We start from the raw sequence: 24,400 nt of genomic DNA, 5'->3' as shown, positions 1-24,400 counted from the left end.
AAAAGAGTCTTAACTTACCTCCTTCTAATTATGGCATTTTTTTGCTTTTCTAGCTTTCCACATGTGCACATAGAACATGTTTTCCACTTTTTTGCCAAAACCTTTAAAAAAAAAAAACAAACTCATCTCATCCCAATAACTATAAGTTGATAGCTAATTTTACTGATATATTTGAGATGGAAGCAATCTTTAATACAATGCAATAAGATCTAACTATTTCTAGATTTTTTAAAAGTATCACAGGTACAAAGATGAGATACAGTCAGTTTTATAACTACTTGAGTAATTAGTTCAGGGGAAGCTATATTTCATGCAATTTAATGAACAACTAAATATTTTCTTTATTTTTATCTGTAACTTACTGGTGTGTTTAATTCTCATTACTAGTTTTAAATTTCTCTGAGATTTAACAAGAGCCTTAATGATGGTGTTGGAATTGAATGATGTATAGTCAAAAAACTATTTGTTAAAATAATATACTGTGTCAGTAATATGATGACATATTCAGCATACATCTACTTTTATTGTGTTTCAAATACCTTTTTCTAGTCTGCAGTTTGGAGTTGTAATCCTATGGCAAGGTTTGCGATTAAGCATTTTGACAAGAATACCTTTAAAAACCCAAACAAATAAATGTATAGTAACTTCTTACCAGTACAAACTTTGGTAGTTTTTCAGCTGATTCAGAAGCGATGATACCCTTTCAAATCCATGCCGAAATAAAGTTCCCAGCACTTCCCACACTGGTTTAAAAGCCCCAGAGTTGTAGAGTTTGCAGCCCCTAGCTGACACTGGGGCTGGCCATGAGATTAAATCATGAGAGACAAATCTAAACACATTGTCCTCCCTCAAAAAAGGAAATGTATGAAGCTGAAACCATAAAAGTTTCCTAGTGGCAATAGTAACTCTTTCAAAATTCTAATTTCCTCCTTCTATGCCCAGTTCTTAGGAACTTAACAATTCCCACAAAATTGGCATAAGTAACAAACCACACATTTATTTATTTATGTACTTACTTTAGAAACACTACAAAATGACTGAAGTACACATCTTTGGTAATAAATGTTCTACCTGTACTTTCATAGTAAGGAAAAAAAAAATTGACCATACTTCTTTTGTTTTTGTTTTTTGTTTTATTTGGGGAGATTTAATGATTTTTTTCAAAGTGATATGTGCCTTGAATGGAAGCAGTGAATATCTTTTCTAGGACTGCATTATTTTTATGGAACAAGTGCTAGTGCTTTGCAAAGAGATAATATCCTTATTAATAAAATAACTACAAGAGCTGCAAACAAAATGCTGTTTGATTTTTGTTGGTGTGACTTCCCTTTTTTTTAAAAAAAAAAACCTGAAAAATACTTCATAATTATTTTCTTTTTGTATCAAGTCAGAAAATAATTCTGTTTAAAATGAAAATACATTAAATCACGATGATTAATATGTTAAAAGTCCTTGTGGGAACTTCTGTATAAAATCAGTCAGATCTCATGGAAATTTGCCACCTGTTGAGAGCCACACAGGAAGAGTTCATGGTTCTGAGAAGTGTAATTGCATGAGAGAAGTTTTTTATGTTCTTTGTTCTGATATAAACCTAATTCTATAAGGAATAACTATTTAACTCTGTCCTAATATTAATAACATTGAACACAATGAAATTGCTACAGTATAAATTCTAAAGAACACATGTGGCATGAAATATGCCACTTGAATGAACCATCAACTGTAAATTCACCTTCTGTTGTCTAAGATTGGGTAACATCACATGCCACAATGTCTGCCTTTATTCCCTATGAACTTTTAAAAGGAAGAAGTAGCTGTGCTTATATAAAACAGGCTACATTGTTGACACATAAGAATGAAATGACATAGGTGTTAGAAAAATTCTTAAATTTTCTTAAATGTTGATAAAGTCTTGACATAATTCCTATTCTCCCTCCCTCCCTCCCTCCCTCCCTTCCTCCTTCCCTCCCCCCCTCTCTCTCCCAATTTCTGTGTTTACTTCAATTATAGTTTTATTCTTGAGCATTTTTAATAAGACGGAAGCCTGGCTAATTAGGACTTACCATCAGATGTTTGTTTATGTTTATGTTTATTATACTTGTATGCCACCCTATTCCCGAGGGACTCAGGGCGGCTAACAAACAAGTGGGGAAGGGAGAGATACAAAAAAACCGAACAAGACAAAAACAAGATACAAGAAACAGATTAAAACACAACTATCGTAACAATTCAAGTGGGGCTGGGAACTCATCAGCCCCAGGCCTGCCGGAACAGCCAGGTCTTGAGGGCTTTGTGGAAAGCCTGAAGGGTGGTGAGGGTCCGAATCTCCACGGGGAGATCGTTCCAGAGGGCCGGAGCAGCCACAGAGAAGGCCCTCCCCTGGGGGGGTCGACAGTCGACATTGGCTAGCTGATGGTATCCGGAGGAGGCCTAATCTATGGGATCTGATTGGTCGTAGGGAGGTAATTGGCAGGTAATTGGCATGTGGAGCAAATCCAACTTCTCCCATTGATTGGGCTTGTCAGAACCAGCTGGGAAGGTCACAAATAGAGATTATATGACTCCAGGACACTGCAACAGTCATCAATACATGCCGGCTGCCAAGTATCCAAATTTTGATCATGTATCCCAACTACGGTTGTAAATCGAGTACTACTTGAGTAATTAAGTGTGTAATCAATTCATCATGTAAGGAGAAGGGTTTCTGGATAGGTATTACAGCAATGATTGAGTAGGGCAAATATTATTTTATCAGTCATACACTGTTTCCTTAATACAACAACATGCCCACATTTCCATAAAGTTGCTGTTAAAATTTATAAAGCAATAATAGTTTCAACAATAGCATTTGACTTTCTTGATTTAGAATTTTCAAACTCTTCAGATGTTTTAACTTTCAGATGCAACTTTTGGTACAATTTTTTCTTAAACGGTTGACAAAGGAATACGTAAATAACTGGATCAAGACAAACATTTGCAGCTGACAGTATCAATGTAAATTCTTTTAGGTAATATAGTATATTTTTAATCTGACAGTCGTAATCAGGTTTGATTTGTTTTAACGTATATGGGGCTCTGACCAGGTGATACGGAACAAAGCAAACGATAAACACAAACATGATGGTGAAAATGTTTCGGTTGGTCTTTTTCTTTGCCAGCGTGGAGTTTTTCTTAAACTTTTGGTGGGAAATATATATTTTCTTGGCAATGCAACTGTAGAAGACTATTAGGAGAAAAAACACAATCCAGAAAATTCCTAGGCATGTGTAGTTTGAAGCTGTGTGCCACTGGACTCCAAGAGGGCTTTTGAGCTTCATACATTTATTTGAATTGTTTTTTGTAGGAAGTTGGTTTGTTAAAATAATATTGGGAAAAGAGATAACAATCTGTAGCAGCCATACGACCAGACATACAATTTTGCTACACCGGACGCTGAAAGCAGAAGTGCTGAATTGGGGCTTCATTACTTTAAAGCATCTGTCAAAGCCTATGAGTCCAAATAATGTTATATTAATATACATATTTAGGTAAAAGATGACAGCAGAAAAGCGGCAGACAACGATGCTGAGCTGCCAATGTCCAATTTTGGAGTCAGAAAATATTTTAAAAGGGTAAGTTAAGCTCATAATAAGGTCGGCTGCGACAATGTTCTTGAGATAAACAATAAAACTTGTCTTGCTAGGAATGTAAAGAAAGATACAAGCTGCCATTGCATTTAACAGTATTCCACCTATAAAGATGAAACCGTAGAGCAATGGAATAATTTGTTGTTTAATGATTTTATTTCTATCGCAGTTACTTTCTGAAGTATTGCTTGAATTGACCATGTTCAGTTCATTTGCAGTCCCTGAAAATAAAATAAAAAGATCAAGTTAACTCTAAGAAAACAATTCCCCTGCATTTTTCTCTTTTAAAATATCAGTTGGTCACATGCCATTGCAAGTAAAAAGGCAACCTTCTCAAATAAAGTATTATATAATTTCAAACAGGATCAAAGCAATTTCTAGCAAATAGTCATCACAAAACAGCCTGTGATTTTTTTATGTTTTTATTTACTGTATCTTATGTAAACATCTATTGTTGAGCTGCGCTGCCTAAGCAGACCCTTGGGTACTATCAGAGAATGGTGATTTTTAATGGGATAGACGAAAATAATTAATTGCTTCTACTAAAAGTTGAAATCAGCCTCTGATAACAACGCCTACTTGTAGTTTTCTTAAAAAGAATAAGAAATATTCTGCCATTACCTTCTTAGAAATGATTCCCTGCCCAAATTGCCAAGTACAAATAAATGGAGACAGTAGGACAGGAATGGTAGGCACGCTGGTGTGCTTATGCACATCCCTTAAAAACCTTTTAGGAATTCAAACCATTCCTAGGTCAACAGTAGACAGTCTAAGGTTAAAATTATGGTGGTTTGGGTATGTAGTGCATTCCAGGTAGTGCATTCCAGGCATTGACCAATCTGTTACTGAAGTCATATTTTCTGCAATCGAGTTTGCAACGGTTTACCTTGAGTTTGTATCTATTGTGTGCTTGTGTATTATTGTGATTGAAGCTGATGTAGCCATTGACAGGTAGGATGTTGTGGCAGATAATTTTGTGGACTACACTTAGGTCAGACTTTAGTTGGCATAGTTCTAGGTTGCCCAAGCCCAACATTTCAAGCCTGGTGCTCTCATTTTTTAACTTCACGTACTTATAAAAGGTATCTCATCTTACAGAAGGGAAAAAAACCATAAAAAGGACCCTCCTTAGTTTTGTGGAAAGTAAATGATATGATCAATTCTTTCAGACTTGTAAGACTTATGCCAGCTGTTGAGATAATCTAGATAACAAGCCTAAATGATGAATACTAACTTACTTTGATTTCCTCTCCCCTTGGGAAATAAACTAGGGAAGGCCCTTCAGTGCCGTCCATACAGCAATGTAATGTAAGCTGGTATTCAGTTCAAACCTGTCCCTAAAAAGCGCATCCAGTTTATTATAAACCAAAAGCATTTCCCCCATTCCATTTATGTCCTGCAGAGCTTTGAAATCATTGGATTGCACTGATGTCAGAAACCCAAAATTATTCTGTCAAGTGTTAAGTTTACAGAAAAACATGGATTTCTAACAATGAATTATACCTTGTTTTAATAATAAAAATAACACAGTAATGAACATAACTTAAATGTTGTAATTTGTGTAATGTGTAATATTTCTGCACAAAATCACCAGCATGGGCTATATTCTTTGCTCAATAAAGCTATTTTATTCTGAATATCAGGGGTGGGTTCACTTGTCGGCAAGGTCGATGTGCGCTGCAATAAAAATTGCTCTGTGCATGCGCAGAAGCAAAAAACAAGATGGCGATGCTTACTGCGCTACCCAGAGAACCTGTTTCTGGCCGTGGCAGGCCTGGTCGCTGCTGGTTCCAATGACCCAGGCCGCCAAACCACTACAAGTTCGGCTGAACCGGCCTGAACTGTAGGAACCCACCACTGCTGAATATCCATATAAGATGCATCAGTAAGTCATTTCTTCATTAGCACTGGGTATCAAGCTAAATTTGTTTCATGTTGAAAGTGTCCAGTCCAATAACACAAATAAGACTTTTAAAAGAGTCTTAACTTACCTCCTTCTAATTATGGCATTTTCTGCCCCTCTAGCTTTCCACATGTGCACATAAAACGTGTTTTCCACTTTTATTTTTTGTCAAAACCTTTAAAAAAAAATCTCATCTCATCCCAATAACTATAAGTTGATAGCTAATTATACTGATATAGTTGAGATGGAAGCAATCTTTAATACAAATGCAATAAGATCTAACTATTTCTAGATTTTTTTAAAAGTATCACAGGTACAAAGATGAGATATAGTCAGTTTTATAACTACTTGAGTAATTAGTTGAGGAGACGCTATATTTCATGCAATGTAATGAACAACTAAATATTTTCTTTATTTTTATTTGTAACTTACTGGCGTGTTTAATTCTCATTACTAGTTTTAAATTTCTCTGAGATTTAACAAAAGCCTTAATAATGGTGTTGGGATTGAATGATGTATAGTCAAAAAACTCTTTGTTAAAATAATATACTGTCTCAGTAATATAATGACATATTCAGCATACATCTACTTTTTATTGTGTTTTTCTAGTCTGCAGTTTGGAGCTGTAATCCTGTGGCAAGATTTGGGATTAAGCATTTTGACAACAATACGTTTAAAAAAACCCAAACAAATAAACGTATAGTAATTTCTTACCAGTACAAACTTTGGTAGTTTTTCAGATGATTCAGAAGTGATGATATCCTTTCAAATCCATGCCAAAATGAAGTTCCCAGCAGTTCCCACGCTGGTTTAAAAGCCCCAGAGTTGTAGAGTTTTGCTGCTCCCAGCTGATACTGGGGCTGGCCATGTGATGCTTATTAAATCATGAGAGGCAAATCTAAACACATTGTCCCCCCTCAAAAAAAGGAAATGTATGACGCTGAAACCATAAAATTTCCCTAGTGGCTATAGCAACTCTTTCAAAATTCTAATTTCCTCCTTCCATGTTCAGTTCTTAGGAACTAAACAATTCCCACAAAATTAGCATAAGTAACAAATCACACATTTATTTATTTACTTTAGAAACACTACAAAATTACTGAAGTACACATCTTTGGTAATAAAGATGTACCTGTACTTCCATATTAAGCAGAAAAATTATTTGACAATACTTTTTTTGTTATTTTATTTTATTTTACCTGGTGAGATTTTATGAATTTTTTCAAAGTGATATGTGCCTTGTATGGAAGCAGTGAAAATCTTTTCTATGACTGCATTATTTTTAGGGAAGAAGTGCTGGCGCTTTGCAAAGAGATAATATCCTTATTAATGGAATAACTGCAAGAGCTGCAGACAAAATACTGTTCGATTTTTGTTAGTGTGGACTTCCTTTTTTAAAAAAAATCTGAAACATACTTCATAATTATTTTCTTTTTATATCAAGTCAGAAAAGAATACTGTTTAAAATGAAAATACATGAAATCACGATGATTAATATGTTAAAAGTCCTTGTGGGAACTTCTGTATAAAATCAGTCAGATCTCATGGAAATTTGCCACCTGTTGAGAGCCACACAGAAAGAGTTCATGGTTCTGACAAGTGTAATTACATGAAAGAAGTTTTTTTATGCTCTTTGTTCTGATATAAACCTAATTATATAAGAAATATCTATTTAACTCTGTCCTAATATTAATAACATTGAACACAATGAAATTGCCACAGTATAAATTCTAAAGAACACGGGTGGCATGAAATATGACACTTGAATGAGCCTTCTGTTGTCTAAGATTGGGTAACATTACATACCACAATGTCTATTTTTTCCCCGTATGAACTTTAAAAAAGAATAAGTAGCTGTGCTTATATAAAACAGGCTACATTGTTGACATGTAAGAATGAAATGACATAGGTGTTAGAAAAATTCTTAAATTTTCTTAAATGTTGATAAAGTCTTGGCATAATTCCTATTCTCTCTCTCTCTCTCTCTCTCTCTCTCTCTCTCTCTCTCTCTCTCTCTCTCTCTCTCTCTCTCTCTCTCTCTCTCTCTCTCTCTCTCTCTCTCTCTCTCCCCGCCCCCACTTTCTATGTTTACTTCAATTATAGTTTTATTCTTGAGCATTTTTAATAAGAAGGAAGCCTGGCTAATCAGACTTAGCATCAGATAACTGTGTACCCACTGTGTGCAAACTTTCAAACCAGAGGTGGTATTCAGCAGGTTCTGACCAGTTCTGGAGAACTGGTAGTGGAAATTTTGAATAGTTCAGAGAACCATTAAATGTTACCTGTCACTGGCTCTGCCCCATCTATTCTCTGCCTCCCGAGTCCCAGCTGATTGGGAATAAATTTTGCAATAACCCTCCCCTGGAGTGGGGAGGGAATGAAGATTTTACACTATCCTTCCCCTACCGCACCCACCAAGGTACATCCACAGAACCAGTAGTAAAAATTCCACCACTATTTCAAACCTCAAAATACCAAGCCAGCAGAGGTGGTCCTTGATTTACAACCATTTGTAAACAATTTACAACCTTACGAAATTACAATGGCACTGAAAAAAATGTCTTGCAACCACTCCTCACATTTACAATCGTTGCAGTATCTTCATGGTTACATGATCAAAATTTGGGCATTTGGCCATTGGTAGTTTATGACAACTACACTGTCCCAGGGTCATGTGATTTGTGACCTTCCCAATTAGCTTATGACAAGCAGCATCAATGTGGGAAGCTGGATTTGCTTAAATATTGTGCAGTTCACTTATAATTGCAATGATTCACTTAACCATCAAAGCAAAAAAGATTTTAGAAAGGGTTGCAGCTCACCTAACAACTTAACAATGAAAATTCTAGTCCCAATTGTGGGTTGTAAATTGAGGTCTACCTTTATGCCATTGTTATTTCCCAGGAAATTCACAGGAAAGTATTGATGACATTGTAGAAGCACATAATACAACCATGAATAGAATGATCTGTGTCAAACCCTTCACAACCATATGCCATCACGAATGTTGGAAGATCACGCATTGTTATTAACCAGATTTATTTATTTATTTATTAGACTTATATACCGCTTCATAGGGCTTTCAGCCCTCTCTAAGCGGTTTACAAATTTTTTAGCACATTAAGTCAGCAACTTGCCCATGTCTGGGTCCTAATTTCACGTACCTCGGAAGGATGGAAGGCTGAGTTGACCTTGAGCTGTTGAGATTTGAACCGCTGAACTGCAGATCACAGTCAGCTAAAGTGGCCTGCAGTACTGCATCGTAACCATTGCACCACCTCGGCTCATTTAAAGGAAAACAGGAGTTTGTATATAGAATCTTGTCAACTGTGTTTACTTTAGCATCACATTTTTCTCTTTAGTTCTGGTAGTCCTCAACTTGCAACCAAATTGGGACTAGAATTTCTACTGCTAAGTAAGGCAATTGTTATGTTGGTTGTGCTGGATTTTATGATCTTTTTGTTTGCCGAGGTTGTTACATGTGAAGCAAATCCAACTTCTTCCATTGATTGGGCTTGTTAGAACCTCCTGGGAAGGTCACAAATAAAGATTATATGACTCCAGGACACTGTAACAGTCATCAATACATGCCAGCTGCCAAGTATCCAAATTTTGATCATGTATCCCAACTACGGTTGTAAATCGAGTACTACTTGAGTAATTAAGTGTGTAATCAATTCATTATGTAAGGAGAAGGGTTTCTGGATAGGTATTATAGCAATGATTGAGTAGGGCAAATATTATTTTATCAGTCATACACTGTTTCCTTAATACAACAGCATTCCCACATTTCCATAATGTTGCTGTTAAAATTATAAAGCAATAATAGTTTCAACAATAGCATTTGACTTTCTTGATTTAGAATTTTCAAACTCTTCAGATGTTTTAACTTTCAGATGCAATTTTTGGTACAGTTTTTCCTTAAACGGTTGACAAAGGAATACGTAAATAACTGGATCAAGACAAACATTTGCAGCTGACAGTATCAATGTAAATTCTTTTAGGTAATACAGTATATTTTTAATCTGACAGTCGTAATCAGTTTTGATTTGTTTTAACGTATATGGGGCTCTGACCAGGTGATACGGAACAAAGCAAACGATAAAAACAAACATGATGGTGAAAATGTTTCGGTTGGTCTTTTTCTTTGCCAGCGTGGAGTTTTTCTTAAACTTTTGGTGGGAAATATATATTTTCTTGGCAATGCAACTGTAGAAGACTATTAGGAGAAAAAACACAATCCAGAAAATTCCTAGGCATGTGTAGTTTGAAGCTTTGTGCCACTGGAGTCCAAGAGGGCTTTTGAGCTTCATACAGTCAATTGAATTGTTTTTTGTAGGAAGTTGGTTTGTTAAAATAATATTGGGAAAAGAGATAACAATCTGTAGCAGCCATACAACCAGACATACAATTTTGCTACACCGGACACTGAAAGCAGAAGTGCTGAATTGGGGCTTCATTACTTTAAAGCATCTGTCAAAGCCTATGAGTCCAAATAATGTTATATTAATATACATATTTAGGTAAAAGATGACAGCAGAAAAGCGGCAGACAACGATGTCGAGCTGCCAATGTCCAATTTTGGAGTCAGAAAATATTTTAAAAGGGTAAGTTAAGCTCATAATAAGGTCGGCTGCGACAATGTTCTTGAGATAAACAATAAAACTTGTCTTGCTAGGAATGTGAAGAAAGATCCAAGCTGCCACTGCATTTAACAGTATTCCACCTATAAAGATGAAACCGTAGAGCAATGGAATAATTTGTTGGGTAATGATTTTATTTCTATCGCAGTTACTTTCTGTAGTATTCCTTGAATCGACCATGTTCAGTTCATTTGCAGTCCCTGGAAAAAAAAAGATCAAGTTAAGTTTAAGAAAACAATTTCCATGCATTTTTCTCTTTTATAATATCATATGGTCACATGCCATTGCAAGTAAAAAGGCAACCTTCCCAAATAAAGTATTACTGTTTTGAAATATAATTTCAAACAGGATCAAAGCAATCTTTAGACAATAGTCATCACAAAAATGTGTTATTTTTATGTTTTTATTTACTTTAGTTTTGTAAACAGTTTCTTTTAATGTCGAGATGCACTACCCTTGAGTACTGTCAGAGAATGGTAATTTTTAATGGATAGAAGGAAATAATTAATTGCTTCTACTGAAAGTTGAAGTCAGCCTCTGTTAACAACACCTGCTTGTAGTTTTCTTAATAAGAATAAGGAATATTTTGCCATTATCTTCTTAGAAATGGTCCCCCACTCAACTTGCCAATTTAGTTTAAAACTGCATTTCCTGATAGTTTTCCAGTCCAGTATTAGCCAGTAATTCTGCTCAGTTTTTTTAAAGCTTGCCAAGATTGCCTATTCTTACATAGGCCCATAAACACATAAATATTTTAAGAAATATATAAATAGTAGAAATATTCATTCCAGGTTCCTCAAACTTCAGCAACTCACCTTTTTATAAAGCATCTTTAAACAATGTTTTATTTACTTATTTATTTAATTTGTCAAACATGTAAAAGATAAGTATAAGCATAAAACATAAATATGAACACAGTAAATAGGTTTGAATTAATAGAGACAGTAGGACAAGGATTTCAGGCATGCTGGTGCACTTATGCACATTCTTAAAAACCTCTTAGGAATTGGGTGAGGTCAACAGTAGATGTCTAAGGTTAAAATTATGGGGGTTTGGGTATGTAACCACAGAGTCAGGTAGTGCATTCCAGGCATTGACCACTCTGTTACTGAAGTCATATTTTCTGCAATCGAGTTTGGAACGGTTAACCTTGAGTTTGTATCTATTGTGTGCTCATGTATTATTGTGATTGAAGCTGATGTAGCCATTGACAGGTAGGACGTTGTGGCAGATAATTTTGTGGACTACACTTAGGTCAGACCTTAGTCAGCATAGTTCTAGGTTGTCCAAGCCCAACATTTAAAGCCTGGTGCTCTCATTTGTTAACTTCATCTACTTATAAAAGATATCTCAGCTCACAGAAGGAAAAAAACCCATAAAAAGGACTCTTCTTAGTTTTGGGAAAGTAAATGAGATGATCAATTCTTTCAGACTTGTAAGAGTTATGCCAGCTGTTTGAGGAAATCTATACAACAAGCACAAACGATGAATACTAACTTACCTTTATTGTAAGGGTTACTATAACAAAATCTATCAGATCTGAAAATACTTTATTATCCCCTGCCTTTCCTTAAAACTAGGTATAGCCCCATCTGAGATGCTTCCCACATTCCTTTTCCTTCTCTGGGCTAAGAGACCTTTTGTTTGATGGCTGTCTCAGCTTCTGTCTCCCAAGGTCATTCCCAGAAATACTACAGATACAAATGCATCTGTAGATGCACATAAAAGATGCACACAATCTATTAACTAGAATAACTCATCACATACTTTGCTTCTGATGAAATGGACCTATATATAATTATTATTTTTGTAAACAGATATTGATGTTTACTGTTTTTTCTGGAATAGCCACATGAATATAGGGAAGTGGTAACTCAGTGGTAACTCAGCTGTGCTTGTCGATCAAAAAGGTCAGCAGTTTGGTGGTTTGAATCCCTATTGCTTTGTAATAGAGTGAGCTCCCGTTACCTGTCCCAGCTTCTGCCAACTAACAGTTCGAAAGCATGTAAAAATTCAAGTAAAAAAATAGGAACTACCTTTGGTGTGCAGATAACAGCGTTCTGTGTGCCTTCGGCATTTAGTCATGCCAGCCACATGGCCACAGAGACCTTTTTGGAAAACGCTGGCTCTTTGACTTTGAAACGGAGATGAGCACCGCCCCCTAGAGTTGGGAATGTCTAGCACATATGTGCAAGGGGAACCTTTATCTTTAACTTTATCCTGATTATGGAAATTGATTTCTGCACATATAGAAGCCTTTTCACTATGACCAAGTATTTAGAATATAAGATTGTAATGTGATATTTTTTAAAATAAAATTGTATGTTTATAATCCCTTCCCGAACACACAGAAAAAAATCTGTCTCATACTTCATGTATATTCTGATTTGCGACTCCTGTTTTAATTGGGGGAAGCATAACTGGATTGAATTCTTGTTCAGGACACCACAATTTAGAAATAACTGGAATTACTATAATGATAAATGTTCCAATCCTACTTCCACTTCCCATAAATGCAGCTTTTCCTTCCTGTCTCCTTTTTAAGTTATGTAAGTCTATAAAGTCAGTTTTTGTCATTTTAGCATTTCTACTTCTTTTAATGAGTTGAACTTGAGAAAATTGTAGGCAAACTTTCTCAATAGAAAAGTGCTATTATAGTAATAGCAACAGCAGTAAGACTTATATGCCGCTTCATAGGGCTTTCAGCCCTCTCTAAGCGGTTTACAGAGTCAGCATATTGCCCCCAACAGTTTGGGTCCTCATTTTACCCACCTCGGAAGGATGGGAGGCTGAGTCAACCCTGAGCCGGTGAGATTTGAACCGCCGAACTGCAGATAACAGTCAGTTGAAGTAGCTTGCAGTACTGCACTCTACCTACCGCGCCACCTCGGCTCTTACTCTTACTCTTACTCTTACTCTTACTCTTACTCTTACTCTTACTCTTACTCTTACTCTTACTCTTACTCTTACTCTTACTCTTACTCTTACTATTATGGAATTATGGAATTACTCTTACTCTTATTCTTAATCTTAATCTTACTATTACTCTTATGGAATTACTATTGATAAAAATACACTGAGGCTTATTTTATATAAGGTTTTCTGGGACAAACGCAGGATTGCAAAAAATGTGAGAGAAAAGAAGCAACTCATGTCAATTTTGACCATCGCCAGATTCATTTAATGATAAAGTGAGAAATATGGATCTGAATATTAATGTGTTAGAACCAGGTACAAGAAATACCGTGATTGAATCCAAATTACATATAAATGTTGCAAAATTAAAGTTGACGACCTTATGTTCCTAGGTAAAATTTTGCTAAAATTGGAAAATTGACAGAGAAATTTTAAGATGTAGAAATGCTGAGGGAAAGGCAGTGAGTAATATGCAATCTCTTGCAAGGGATGATTGGCAGTTGACATAAATGAAAATCTCTGTCTTGAAGAACATGCCAAGAAGTATGGAATGGACGAATAAGGAATAAATTACAAATATTATAAAATTGAGAGAAGGAACAAGACCACATAAGCTATAGATGTTTTGAGAAAAAAATGAGAAGTTTAAAGAAAAGGCAATATATGAAGTGTATGAAAATGAAAGAAGGTTATATGCGGTTATATCAGATAAATATATTTGATTTTGATTTTGATTTTAATTTTATTAACATTTGTAGGCCGCCCTTTTCCCTGGGGGGACTCAGGGCGGCTCACATAAAATCAGGGAGGGGAAGTACAGACAGTGACATAGACACATATAATAAAAGTAATAAGCAACATACATTCATCATTCGGGAGGGGCAACTATCCTTGTCCCCAGGCCTGACGGGCTAGCCAGTTCTTGAGGGCTGTGCGGAAGGCCTGGACGGTGGTGAGGGTACGAATCTCCACGGGGAGTTCGTTCCAAAGGGTCGGGGCTACTACAGAGAAGGCCCTCCTCCTTGTAGTTGCCAGCCGGCACTGGCTGGCCGATGGAATACGGAGGAGGCCCAATCTGTGTGATCTAATTGGTCGCAGGGAGGTGATTGGCAGGAGGCGGTCTCTCAAGTATCCAGATCCACTACCATGCAGGGCTTTATGAGTGACTAATAGCACCTTGAAGCACACCCGGAGATCGACAGGTAGCCAGCGCAGCTCGCGGAGGATAGGTGTTATGTGGGTGAACCGCGGTGCACCCACAATCACTCGCGCGGCCGCGTTCTGTACCAGCTGAAGTCGCCGGATGCTCTTCAAGGGCAGCCCCATGTAGAGCACATAGGGAAGTATAGTGAACAGTATTGGTATTACTCAGATTTCTTCCTTCCTTTCTTTCTTTTTAAAATCTCCTTTCTTTAGTTAAATCTGACAAGTTACCCAATTGCAACTAGGATTTGTTTTTTCCCCAAATCCATAAATACCTTTGTGAGAAATATTTCTGCATACATTGGCAATTTCTATAATTGTCATTTATAGCCCAAAACTTAATGAGTTGATTTAAAAATGAAGGCTCTAAAAGAAATATGTGATATTTACACAATTGAACTTGACTTTGGACATGAGAAGGCCAAAGAGATTGCAGAAATAAACTGCATGGGATTACATATATAATGTGTTTATGGAAACCAGTGAAAAATGTATCAACTCTCTTTTCTTTGAAACAACTCCAAAATTTCAGTCTGGCCTCTTAAGACAACAGCTCCATATATAGATCCATTTCCTTAAATTAAGATCAGAGAAAAGTTGAGCGTTTGGAGACCTTAATGTTCATAGAATGTCTTGTGATCTTTTTAGACTGATTGATTTCAATGTGAGCAACTCAATACCTACAATAAATGTTTGTAACAGCTTACCACAGTATGGGCCCAGAAGAAATTTGGGCCCATTTCATTTCTCTGCTTGCAAACCAGAGTAGCATTTATACCAACTGTTAACACCCAAAGTAGAATTGCAGGCAGAGCTAAAAGACCCTAGCCCAAGTATATCTTCCCAGGAAAATCAAAGCACTGCTTGAATCTATGGTGTTAAATTGAGCCACGAAATACATTACAAAAATGTATTTCCAAGAAAACTAAACTTGTTCCTAAGGCATCGAATATTTCAAGGGCCAAGTAAAGGTCACAAGTTAAAGAAAAGGGAAGTAAGAAAGCAGGAATAGGAAAATGAGCAGGAAAAGCAAAAGAAAGAAACTATGTCCATAAAATATTCTTCTTTTTGCTCTTTATTTCCAGAAGCCCATTGACTTTGTAGTTTTCCTTATTATTTCATAATTGTACTCTAGTGGCCCCTCTGAATCCTCTAAGCACAATTTATTATATACAGTGAAATACCTTGTCATCATATCCCATCACATCTGTATTGCATAAGCCTGTAACTCCCTCTTTTTAGACCTATATTTTCCTCCAGTGCCATCCATACAGCAGTGTAATGTATGTTGGTATTCAGTTCAAACCTATCCCTAAAAAGCACAGTTTATTATAAACCAAAAGCATCCCCCCATTTCTGTTGTGCAGAGCTTTGAAATCACTGGATTGCTCTGATGTCAGAAACCCAAAATTATTCTGCCAAGCATGAAAGTTTACAGAAAAAAAGGATTTCTAACAATGAATAATAATTTGTTTTAATAATAAAAATAACACAGTAATAAATATATCTTAAATATTGTAATTTGTGCAATGTGCAATATTTCTGTACAAAATAACCAGCATGGGCTATATTCTTTGCTCAATAATGCTATTTTATACTGAATATTCATAATAAGAGGTACTGGTAAGTCATTTGTTCATTAGCACTGGTTATCAAGCTAAATTTACTTTGTGTTGCAAGTATCCAGTCCAATAATACAAATAAGACTTTTAAAAGAGTCTTAACTTTTCTCCACTTTCTAGTTATGGTATGTTTTGCCTTCCTGGCTTTCTACAGATAACACGTAAAACTTGTTTTCCACTTTTATTTTTCACCAAAATCTTTTTAAAAAAAATAAATTCTCATCACATCCCAGTAACTATAAGGAGATAGCTAATTATACTGATATATTTGAGATGCAAGCAATCTTTAATACAAATGTAATCAGATTTAACATTTATAGATTTTTTTAATGTATGAGAGGTACAAAGATAAGATATGGCTAGTTTTATAGCTACTTGAGTAATTAGTTCAGGGAAAGCTATATTTAATGCAATGTATATCTAATAATGAATAACTAAATATTATTTTTATTTGTAACTAACTGGGGTGTTTGATTCTTATTACTAGTTTTAAATTAGATTATGTTATCATAACATATATCATCTTATTAATGAGCTTTAACAATAACCTTTATAATGGTGTTGCAATTGAATGCTGTATAGTCAAAAAACTATTTGTTAAAATAATATACTGTACCAGTAATATGATGACATATTTAGCAGACATCTATTCATTTATTGTGTTTCAAATATCTTTTTCTAGTCTGCTGTTTGGAGTTATAATCCTAAAGCAAGATTTGGGATCAAGCATTTTGACAAAAATATATTTAAAAACCCCCAAACAAATAAATGTATAGTAACTTCTCACCAGTATAAACTTTGGTAGTTTTTCAGATGATTCAGAAATGATGATGCCCTTTCAAATCCATGCCGAAATGAAGTTCCCAGCACTTCCCACACTGGTTTAAAAGCCCCAGAGTTGTAGAGTGTGCAGCTCCCAGCTGATACTGGGGCTGGACATGAGACGCTGATTAAATTGTGAGTGCCAAATCTAAAAATATTGCCAAAAAAAAAAAAAAGGAAATGTATGAAGCTGAAACCATGATAGTTCCCTAATAGCTATAGCAACTCTTACAAAATTCTAATTTCCTCCTTACGTGCCCAGTTCTTAGAAACTAAACAGTTCCCACAAAATTGGCAGAAGCAACGAACCACACATTCATTTATTTATTTTAGAATTACTGAAGTACACATCTTTGGTAATAAATATTCTATCTGTACTTCCATATTAAGCAGAAAAAATATATTTAACCGTACTTTTTTTGTTTTTTGTTTTATCTGGTGAGATTTAATGAATTTTTTCAAAGTGATATGTGCCTTGTATGGAAGCAGTGAAAATCTTTTCTAGGACTGCATTATTTTTATGGAAGAAGTGCTGGTGCTTTGCAAAGAGATAATGGAATAGTGGAATAACTGCAAGAGCTGCAGACAAAATGCTGTTCGATTTTTGTTAGTGTAACTTCCCTTTTTAAAAAAAAACCTGAAACATGCTTTGTAATTATTTTCTTTTTACATCAAATCAGAAATGAATAGTGTTTAAAATGAAAATGCATGAAATCATGATGAGTAATATGTTAAAAGTCCTTGTGGGAACTGCTGTATAGAATCAGTCAGATCTTTTGGAAATTTGCCACCTGTTGAGAGCCACACAGGAGGAGTTTATGGATCCGAGAAGCTGCAATTCCTGGTGTAATTATGTGAAAGAATTTTTTAATGCTCTTTTTTCTGATATAAACCTAATTATATGAGGAATAACTATTTAACTTTGTCCTAATATTAATAACATTGAACACAATGAAATTGCCACAGTATAAATTCTAAAGAACATGGGTGGCATGAAATATGCCACTTGAATGAACCATCAACTGTAGATTCATCTTCTGTTATCTAAGATTGAGAAACATCACATACCACAATGTCTGCCTTTATTCCCTATGAACTTTTAAAAATAAGTAGCTGTGCTTATATAAAACAGGCTACATTGTTGACGCCTAAGAATGAAATGACATAGGAGCTAGAACAATTGTTTACATTTCCTTAAATGTTGGCATAATTCCTATTTGTTTTCTTTCTTTCTTTCTTTCTTTCTTTCTTTCTTTCTTTCTTTCTTTCTTTCTTTCTTTCCTTCCTTCCTTCCTTCCCTCTCTCCCTCCCTCCCTCCCCCTCCCTCTCTCTGTCTCTTTTTCTCTGTCTCACATTCTATGTTTATTTCAATTATAGATTTATTCTTGAGCATTCTTATTAAGAAGAAAGCCTGGCTAATTAGGACTTACTATCAAATATAAATTTTTGGAAATTTTGAGTAGTTCGGAGCACCGGTGAATACCACTTCTGACTGGCCCTGCCTCCATCTATTCTCTGCCTCCTGAGTCCCAGCTGATCAGGAGGAAATGGGGATTGTCCAGTAACCTTCCCCCAGAGTGCAGTAGGAATGGAGATTTTACAATATCCTTTGCCTACCATGCCCACCAGGCCATGCCCACCAAGCCACACCCAGAGAACCACCACTGTTTCAAACCTCAAAATACCAAGCCAGCAGAGGTGGTCCTTAATTTACAACCATTTGTAAACAATTTACAATCTTTTGAAATTACCACGGCGCTGAACAAAATGACTTGCAACCAGTCCTCACATTTACAATCGTTGCAGTATCTCTATGGTTACATGATCAAAATTTGAGCATTTGGCCATTGGCAGGTATTTATGACAACTACACTGTCCCAGGGTCATGTGATTTGTGACCTTCCCAATTAGCTTATGACAAGCAGCATCAATGGGGGAAGCTGGATTTGCTTAAAGATTGTGCAATTCACTTATAATTACAATGAGTCACTTAACAACCATAGCAAAAAAGATTGTAGGGGTTGCAGCTCACCTAACAACTTAGCAAAGAAAATTCTAGTCCCAATTGTGGGTTGAAAGTTGAGGTCTACCTTTATGCCACTGTTATTTCCCAAGAATTTCACAGGAAAGTGTTGATGACATTATACAAGCACATAATACAACCATGAATAGAGTGATCTGTGTCAAACCCTTCACAACCACATGCCATCATGAAAGTTAGAAGATCACACATTGTTATTAACCAGATTTATTTAAAGGAAAACAGGAGTTTGTATATAGAATCTTGTCAACTGTGTTTACTTTAGCATCACATTTTTCTCTATAGTTCCGGTAGTCCTACACTTGCAACCAAATTGGGACTAGAATTTCTACTGCTAAGTAAGGCAATTGTTATGTTGGTTGTGCTGGATTTTATGACCTTTTTGTTTGCCAAGGCTGTTATATGTAAAGCAAATCCAACTTCTCCCATTGATTGGGCTTGTCAGAACCAGCTGGGAAGCCCAATCAATGGGAGAAGTTGGGAAGGTTACAAATCGAGTTCATATGACTCCAGGACACTGCAACGGTCATCAATACATGCAGGCTGTCCAGTACCCAAATTTTGATCATGTGACCATAGGAATCTGGTGATGATCATAAGCGGGAGGATGCTTATAAGTTACTTATTTAAATGCCATTGTAACTTTGAATGGTTGCGAAATATTTGGTTGTAAGCCAAGAACTACTTGCATCTGCAGATGTGGAGGACAGGTGGATATCTATTTTCTGGTAAGGTAAGGGAGAGATATTTGTGCAATTATCATAATGTTTGACTATTTTGCTGGTGAGACAATAATTCCATAATAGAATAACTTCAAAATTAAAGTCATTGTGCTGATAGGCTTTCAGCCCCAATTCAAAATGCTGATTATTACCTTTAAAGTCCAGTGAGATGCAGCAGTGGGATTCCTCCAGAATTGTCATAGCCGGAACTGATTCTGCCTATGTGGTTTAAGGTTTTAAGGTTTTTAAGGTTTTATTGGGATTTATATGCCGCCCTTTTCCCTGAGGGGACTCAGGGCGGCTTACAACCACAGGGGAGGGGGGTGCAAGGTCAAAAACAAAACAATATGTGCACAAAGAAAAAATAATAAAACACAACTTTCATTCAGCGATCAAACACTCGGGCGGGTAATTGGAAACCTATCCCCAGGCCTGCTGGGAGAGCCAGATCTTGAGGGCTGCGCGGAAGGTCTGGATAGTGGTGAGGGTACGGATCTCCATGGGGAGCTCGTTCCACAGGGTCGGGGCGGCAACAGAAAAGGCTCTCCTCCGTGTGGTCGCCAGTCGACATTGACTGGCAGATGGAATTCGGAGGAGGCCCAGTCTGTGCGATCTAATTGGTCGATTTAGGGAGGTAATCGGCAGAAGGCGGTCTCTCAAGTACCCAGACCCGCTACCATGGAGTGCTTTAAAGATGGTCATCAGTATCCTGAAGCGCACCCGGAGACCAACAGGCAGCCAATGCAGCTCGCGGAGGACAGGTGTAACGTGGGCGAACCGCGGTGCGCCCACTATCACTCGCGCGGCTGCATTTTGGACTAGCTGCAGTCGCCGGATGCACTTCAGGGGCAACCCCATGTAGAGCCCATTGCAGTATTCCAGTCTAGAGATCACAAGGGCTCGAGTGACTGTTGTGAGAGCCCCCCGGTCTAGGTAGGGCCGCAACTGGCGGACCAGGCGAACCTGGGCAAATGCCCCCCTGGTCACAGCTGACAGCTGGTGATCGAAAGTCAGCTGTGGGTCCAGGAGGACTCCTAAGTTGCGGACCCTATCTGAGGGGTATAAAATTTGACCCCCCAGCCTAAGCGTTGGTATATTAGCCAAATTATTGGGGGGGAAACACAACAGCCACTCGGTCTTATCCGGGTTGAGTACCAGTTTGTTAGCACTCATCCAGTTCCTAACGGCCTCCAAACCCTGGTTCATCACGTCCACCGCTTCATTGAGTTGGCACGGGGCGGACAGATACAATTGCGTATCGTCCGCATATTGATGGTATTTTATCCCGTGCCTCCGAATGATCTCGCCCAGCGGTTTCATGTATATGTTAAATAGTAGGGGGGATAGGACCGAACCCTGAGGTACCCCACATGTTAGGGGCCTCAGGGACGATCTCTGCCCCCCGACCAACACCGACTGCGACCTGTCCGAGAGGTAGGAGGAGAACCACCGCAGAACAGTGCCTCCCACTCCCACCTCCCGCAGTCGTCGCAGAAGGATACCATGGTCGATGGTATCGAAAGCCGCTGAGAGGTCAAGGAGAACCAGGATGGACGCATAGCCTCCATCTCTGGCCCTCCAGAGATCATCGGTCAATGCGACCAAAGCGGTTTCTGTGCTGTAACCAGGTCTGAAGCCGGACTGGAAGGGGTCAAGATAGCTAGCTTCCTCCAAGGCCCGTTGAAGCTGAAAGGCCACCACCTTCTCAACAACCTTCCCGATAAAGGGAAGGTTGGAGACAGGACGAAAGTTGTTTAAGATGGCTGGATCTAACGATGGTTTCTTCAGGAGGGGTCTCACCACCGCCGTTTTAAGTACGGCGGGGAAGTGCCCCTCCCGAAGGGAGGCGGTGACAACCGCCTGGATCCAGCCATGTGTCACCTCCCTGCTGTTAGCCACCAGCCAGGAGGGACACGGGTCCAAAATACAAGTGGAGGCACTTACAGCTCGAATGGCCTTGTCCACATCCCCAGAGGCAACTTCCTGGAACTCAACCCAGAGCTGATGTAACAAGTAATCCTCCTGTGACTCAGCTGGACCTACTGCGGTGGAGTCCAAGTCCGATCGAAACCGAGCTACTTTGTCCGCCAAGAATTGAGCATAATCCTCAGCCCTACCCTGCAAGGGGTCTCCCGCATCCCTCCTATTAAGGAGGGAGCGGGTTATCCTAAACAGGGCGGCTGGGCGCGACTCGGCGGACGCAACCAAGGCAGAAATATAAGATCTTTTTGCGGTTCTTAATGCTCGGACATAGTCCTTGGTGCAGGTAGTTAAAAGTGCTCGGTTCGCCTCGGACCTATCGGACCTCCACTGGTGCTCTAGGCATCTCCTCCGGCGTTTCTTCTCCCGGAGTTCCTCGGTGAACCAGGGAACTCTCCGGGATCCACTGACCCGGAGGGGCCGTAGCGGCGCAATCCGGTCGAGAGACTCCGACGCCGCCGAGTACCAGGCGGCAGCCAGAGTCTCCGCCGAACTGTGGGCGAGAGTATCAGGAATAACCCCAAGCTCCGTCTGGAACCTCAAAGGGTCCATAAGTCGCCTGGGGCGGAACCACCTGGTCGGTTCCTCCTCCCTACGGTGGGGGTATGGCCTCCGGAAGTCAAGCCTCAGTAGGCAATGGTCCGACCACGACAGGGGTATGATCTCATTACCCTTCAGACCAAGATCACACATCCACTGCTCCGAGAGGAATACGAGGTCGAGCATGTGACCCGCTGCGTGGGTTGGGCCCCGAATTACTTGGGTCAAGCCCATGGCTGTCATGGAAGCCATGAACTCCTGCGCCCCGTCAGAGCGTTCACCGAGCGATGGCAAGTTGAAATCCCCCAGAACTATAAGCCTGGGGAACTCAACCGCCAGCTCGGCTACTGACTCGAGGAGCGAGGGGAGGGATGCTGCAACGCAGTTGGGAGGCAGGTACGTTAGCAGCAAACCCACTTGACCCTTGAGGTCCAACTTTATCAGCAGAGACTCACACCCGACAAGCTCCGGAGCAGGGACCCTACGAGGTAACAGAGACTCCCGGATTACAATAGCCACACCGCCACCCCTTCCCTGGGCTCTCGGCTGATGAAGCACCTGAAATCCCTCTGGGCACATCTCTACAAGGGGGACTCCTCCTTCTGTGCCCAGCCAGGTTTCAGTAATACATGCCAGGTCTGCCCTCTCGTCAGTAATTAAGTCCCGGACGAGGGGAGCTTTATGAACAACAGACCTGGCATTTAGCGACAACAGCCTGAGACCAGGGTCCTGACTACTCGCGCCATCTGGTCTTGGAGTGGGACTCCTAGGGCCGGAAGGAGGGATCTCTGTAATGTAGCGAACCCTCCTTCCCCGGTAATGGCCAGCCCTAAGGTCCCCGCCGTATCTGCCTCTCCCTGTCACGACCGCTATGGTCAAATCTACAAAGTCTCTTGGGAGTACCCACTCCTCAAAAGCCCATGGGACAAGGACTTTTGCTGTTAGAGCACCAGTCTTTAGAATAACCTGGATGTTTCTATTGCCCCAATTCTGAATGCCTTTCACAAACAAACAAAACTAATACACTCCTTTTTCTATCTCTCTTTGACTTTAGTTGATTGTGAATGGCCATCATAGGTATTGATGGGTATTTTATAGAGTTTATATTATTTATTTTTCATGTTTTTAATCCATTTTATATCTTGCTGTTAGTTGCTGAGAAACTCTTTGAAGTGGGCCCATTTTAAAATAATGCATAATTAAATTGATATGAATTTTAAAAAGGCTTGATGCATGTATTAAGATAACTCTGTCATAAGATCAAAGAGTTGCAATTGGATTGTGTTTAACTATACATTAAAAGGTAAAAGGTTCCCCTTGCACATATGTGCTAGTTGTTTCCGACTCTAGGGGGCGGTGCTCATCTCTGTTTCAAAGTCAAAGAGCCAGTGCTGTCCAAAAAGGTCTCTGTGGCCATGTGGCTGGCATGACTAAATGCCGAAGGCGCACAGAACACTGTTATGTGACCCCCAAAGGTGGTTCCTATTTTTTTACTTGAATTTTTACATGCTTTCGAACTGCTAATTGGCAGAAGCTGGGAAGGTAACGGGAGCTCACTCTGTTACAAAACAATAGGGATTCAAACTGCCAACCTTTTTGATCGACAAGCTCAGTGTCTTAGACACTGAGCTACCACGTCCCTATATTCAGGGACCCTGTGGCTATTCCAGAAAAAGGTAAAAGGTTTCCCTTGCACATATGTGCTAGTTGTTTCCGACTCTAGGAGGCGGTGCTCATCTCCGTTTCAAAGCTGAAGAGCCAGCACTGTTTGAAGACGTCTCTGTGGTTATGTGGCCAGCATGACTAAATACCAAAGTGCACAGAACTATATATTAGAGACATCATTTTTTTGGGGAGGGGGACTGTAGAAGTGCCAGAACTTGAGGGTGGAGTTAAAAGAGCAGCCTAGAATCCCTATATAGCCACAAGCAAACTAAGTCCAACCTCCCTTGAATTAATGTTAGTGTGAATTTGTTAGGCATGCCAGTTTATATCTTATTGACAGTAATATATTGCCACCATTTGGCTATGCACATAAGTGCTGCTAAGAATCTTACTTTTAAAGCTTCCATTTGATAAAATTCAAAATGGCATCTTCGCTTCTACTGCTTATTTTAAAGGTTTGCATTATGATTGCCTAAGGAAAATTTTGTGGAGAAGTTAATGCATTTCATATTTTGCTTCAGATAGTGCTATAAATATGAGTAAGTGGGTTGCCTTGAATTTTAATTAGTATTCCCTTTCTTCAAGGAGGAAATAGATTGAAACACGGCTACCACTTATCTTGGCACAGTGTGAACCCTTTCGTGATTATTTGTTTGCTATTTAAATTAGTCTCGTGGTTTATGCCAAAGCTAACCTGACTGGAAACTAGATTGGAGA

The 24,400-nt window shown here is 38.7% G+C and overlaps 3 protein-coding genes across 4 annotated transcripts in view; 1 reads left to right on the top strand and 2 right to left on the bottom strand.

Annotated features, from left to right (window-relative positions):
- The window catches only part of MED12L (mediator complex subunit 12L), a 192,006-nt gene that overhangs the window by 66,457 nt on the left and 101,149 nt on the right, over positions 1-24,400 (top strand). The window lies entirely within an intron of this gene.
- Positions 2,519-3,842, bottom strand: LOC148043571 (P2Y purinoceptor 14-like). Its single transcript, XM_087725383.1, has one exon. The coding sequence runs from the start codon at positions 3,825-3,827 to the stop codon at positions 2,817-2,819; it is 1,011 nt and encodes a 336-aa protein (XP_087581509.1). The 5' UTR covers positions 3,828-3,842; the 3' UTR covers positions 2,519-2,816.
- LOC106542265 (P2Y purinoceptor 14) lies at positions 9,342-16,786 on the bottom strand. Its single transcript, XM_014057934.2, has 2 exons — positions 16,701-16,786; positions 9,342-10,372 (listed from the first exon to the last, which is right to left on the bottom strand). Exon 2 carries the CDS (start codon positions 10,350-10,352, stop codon positions 9,342-9,344), a length of 1,011 nt encoding a protein of 336 aa, XP_013913409.2. The 5' UTR covers positions 10,353-10,372; positions 16,701-16,786.

The sequence above is a fragment of the Thamnophis sirtalis genome, unplaced genomic scaffold, assembly GCF_051295495.1.
Source record: "Thamnophis sirtalis isolate CommonGarterSnake01/CBP01778 unplaced genomic scaffold, rThaSir2_p1.2 scaffold_11, whole genome shotgun sequence".
Classification (NCBI taxonomy): Eukaryota; Metazoa; Chordata; class Lepidosauria; order Squamata; family Natricidae; genus Thamnophis; species Thamnophis sirtalis.
This window is presented reverse-complemented; position numbering and strand designations above follow the sequence as displayed.

Excerpts from the sequence above, each read along its gene's own strand:
- LOC106542265 (XM_014057934.2), bottom strand. The coding sequence starts at position 10,352 with ATGGTCGATTCAAGGAATACTACAGAAAGTAACTGCGATAGAAATAAA.
- LOC148043571 (XM_087725383.1), bottom strand. The coding sequence starts at position 3,827 with ATGGTCAATTCAAGCAATACTTCAGAAAGTAACTGCGATAGAAATAAA.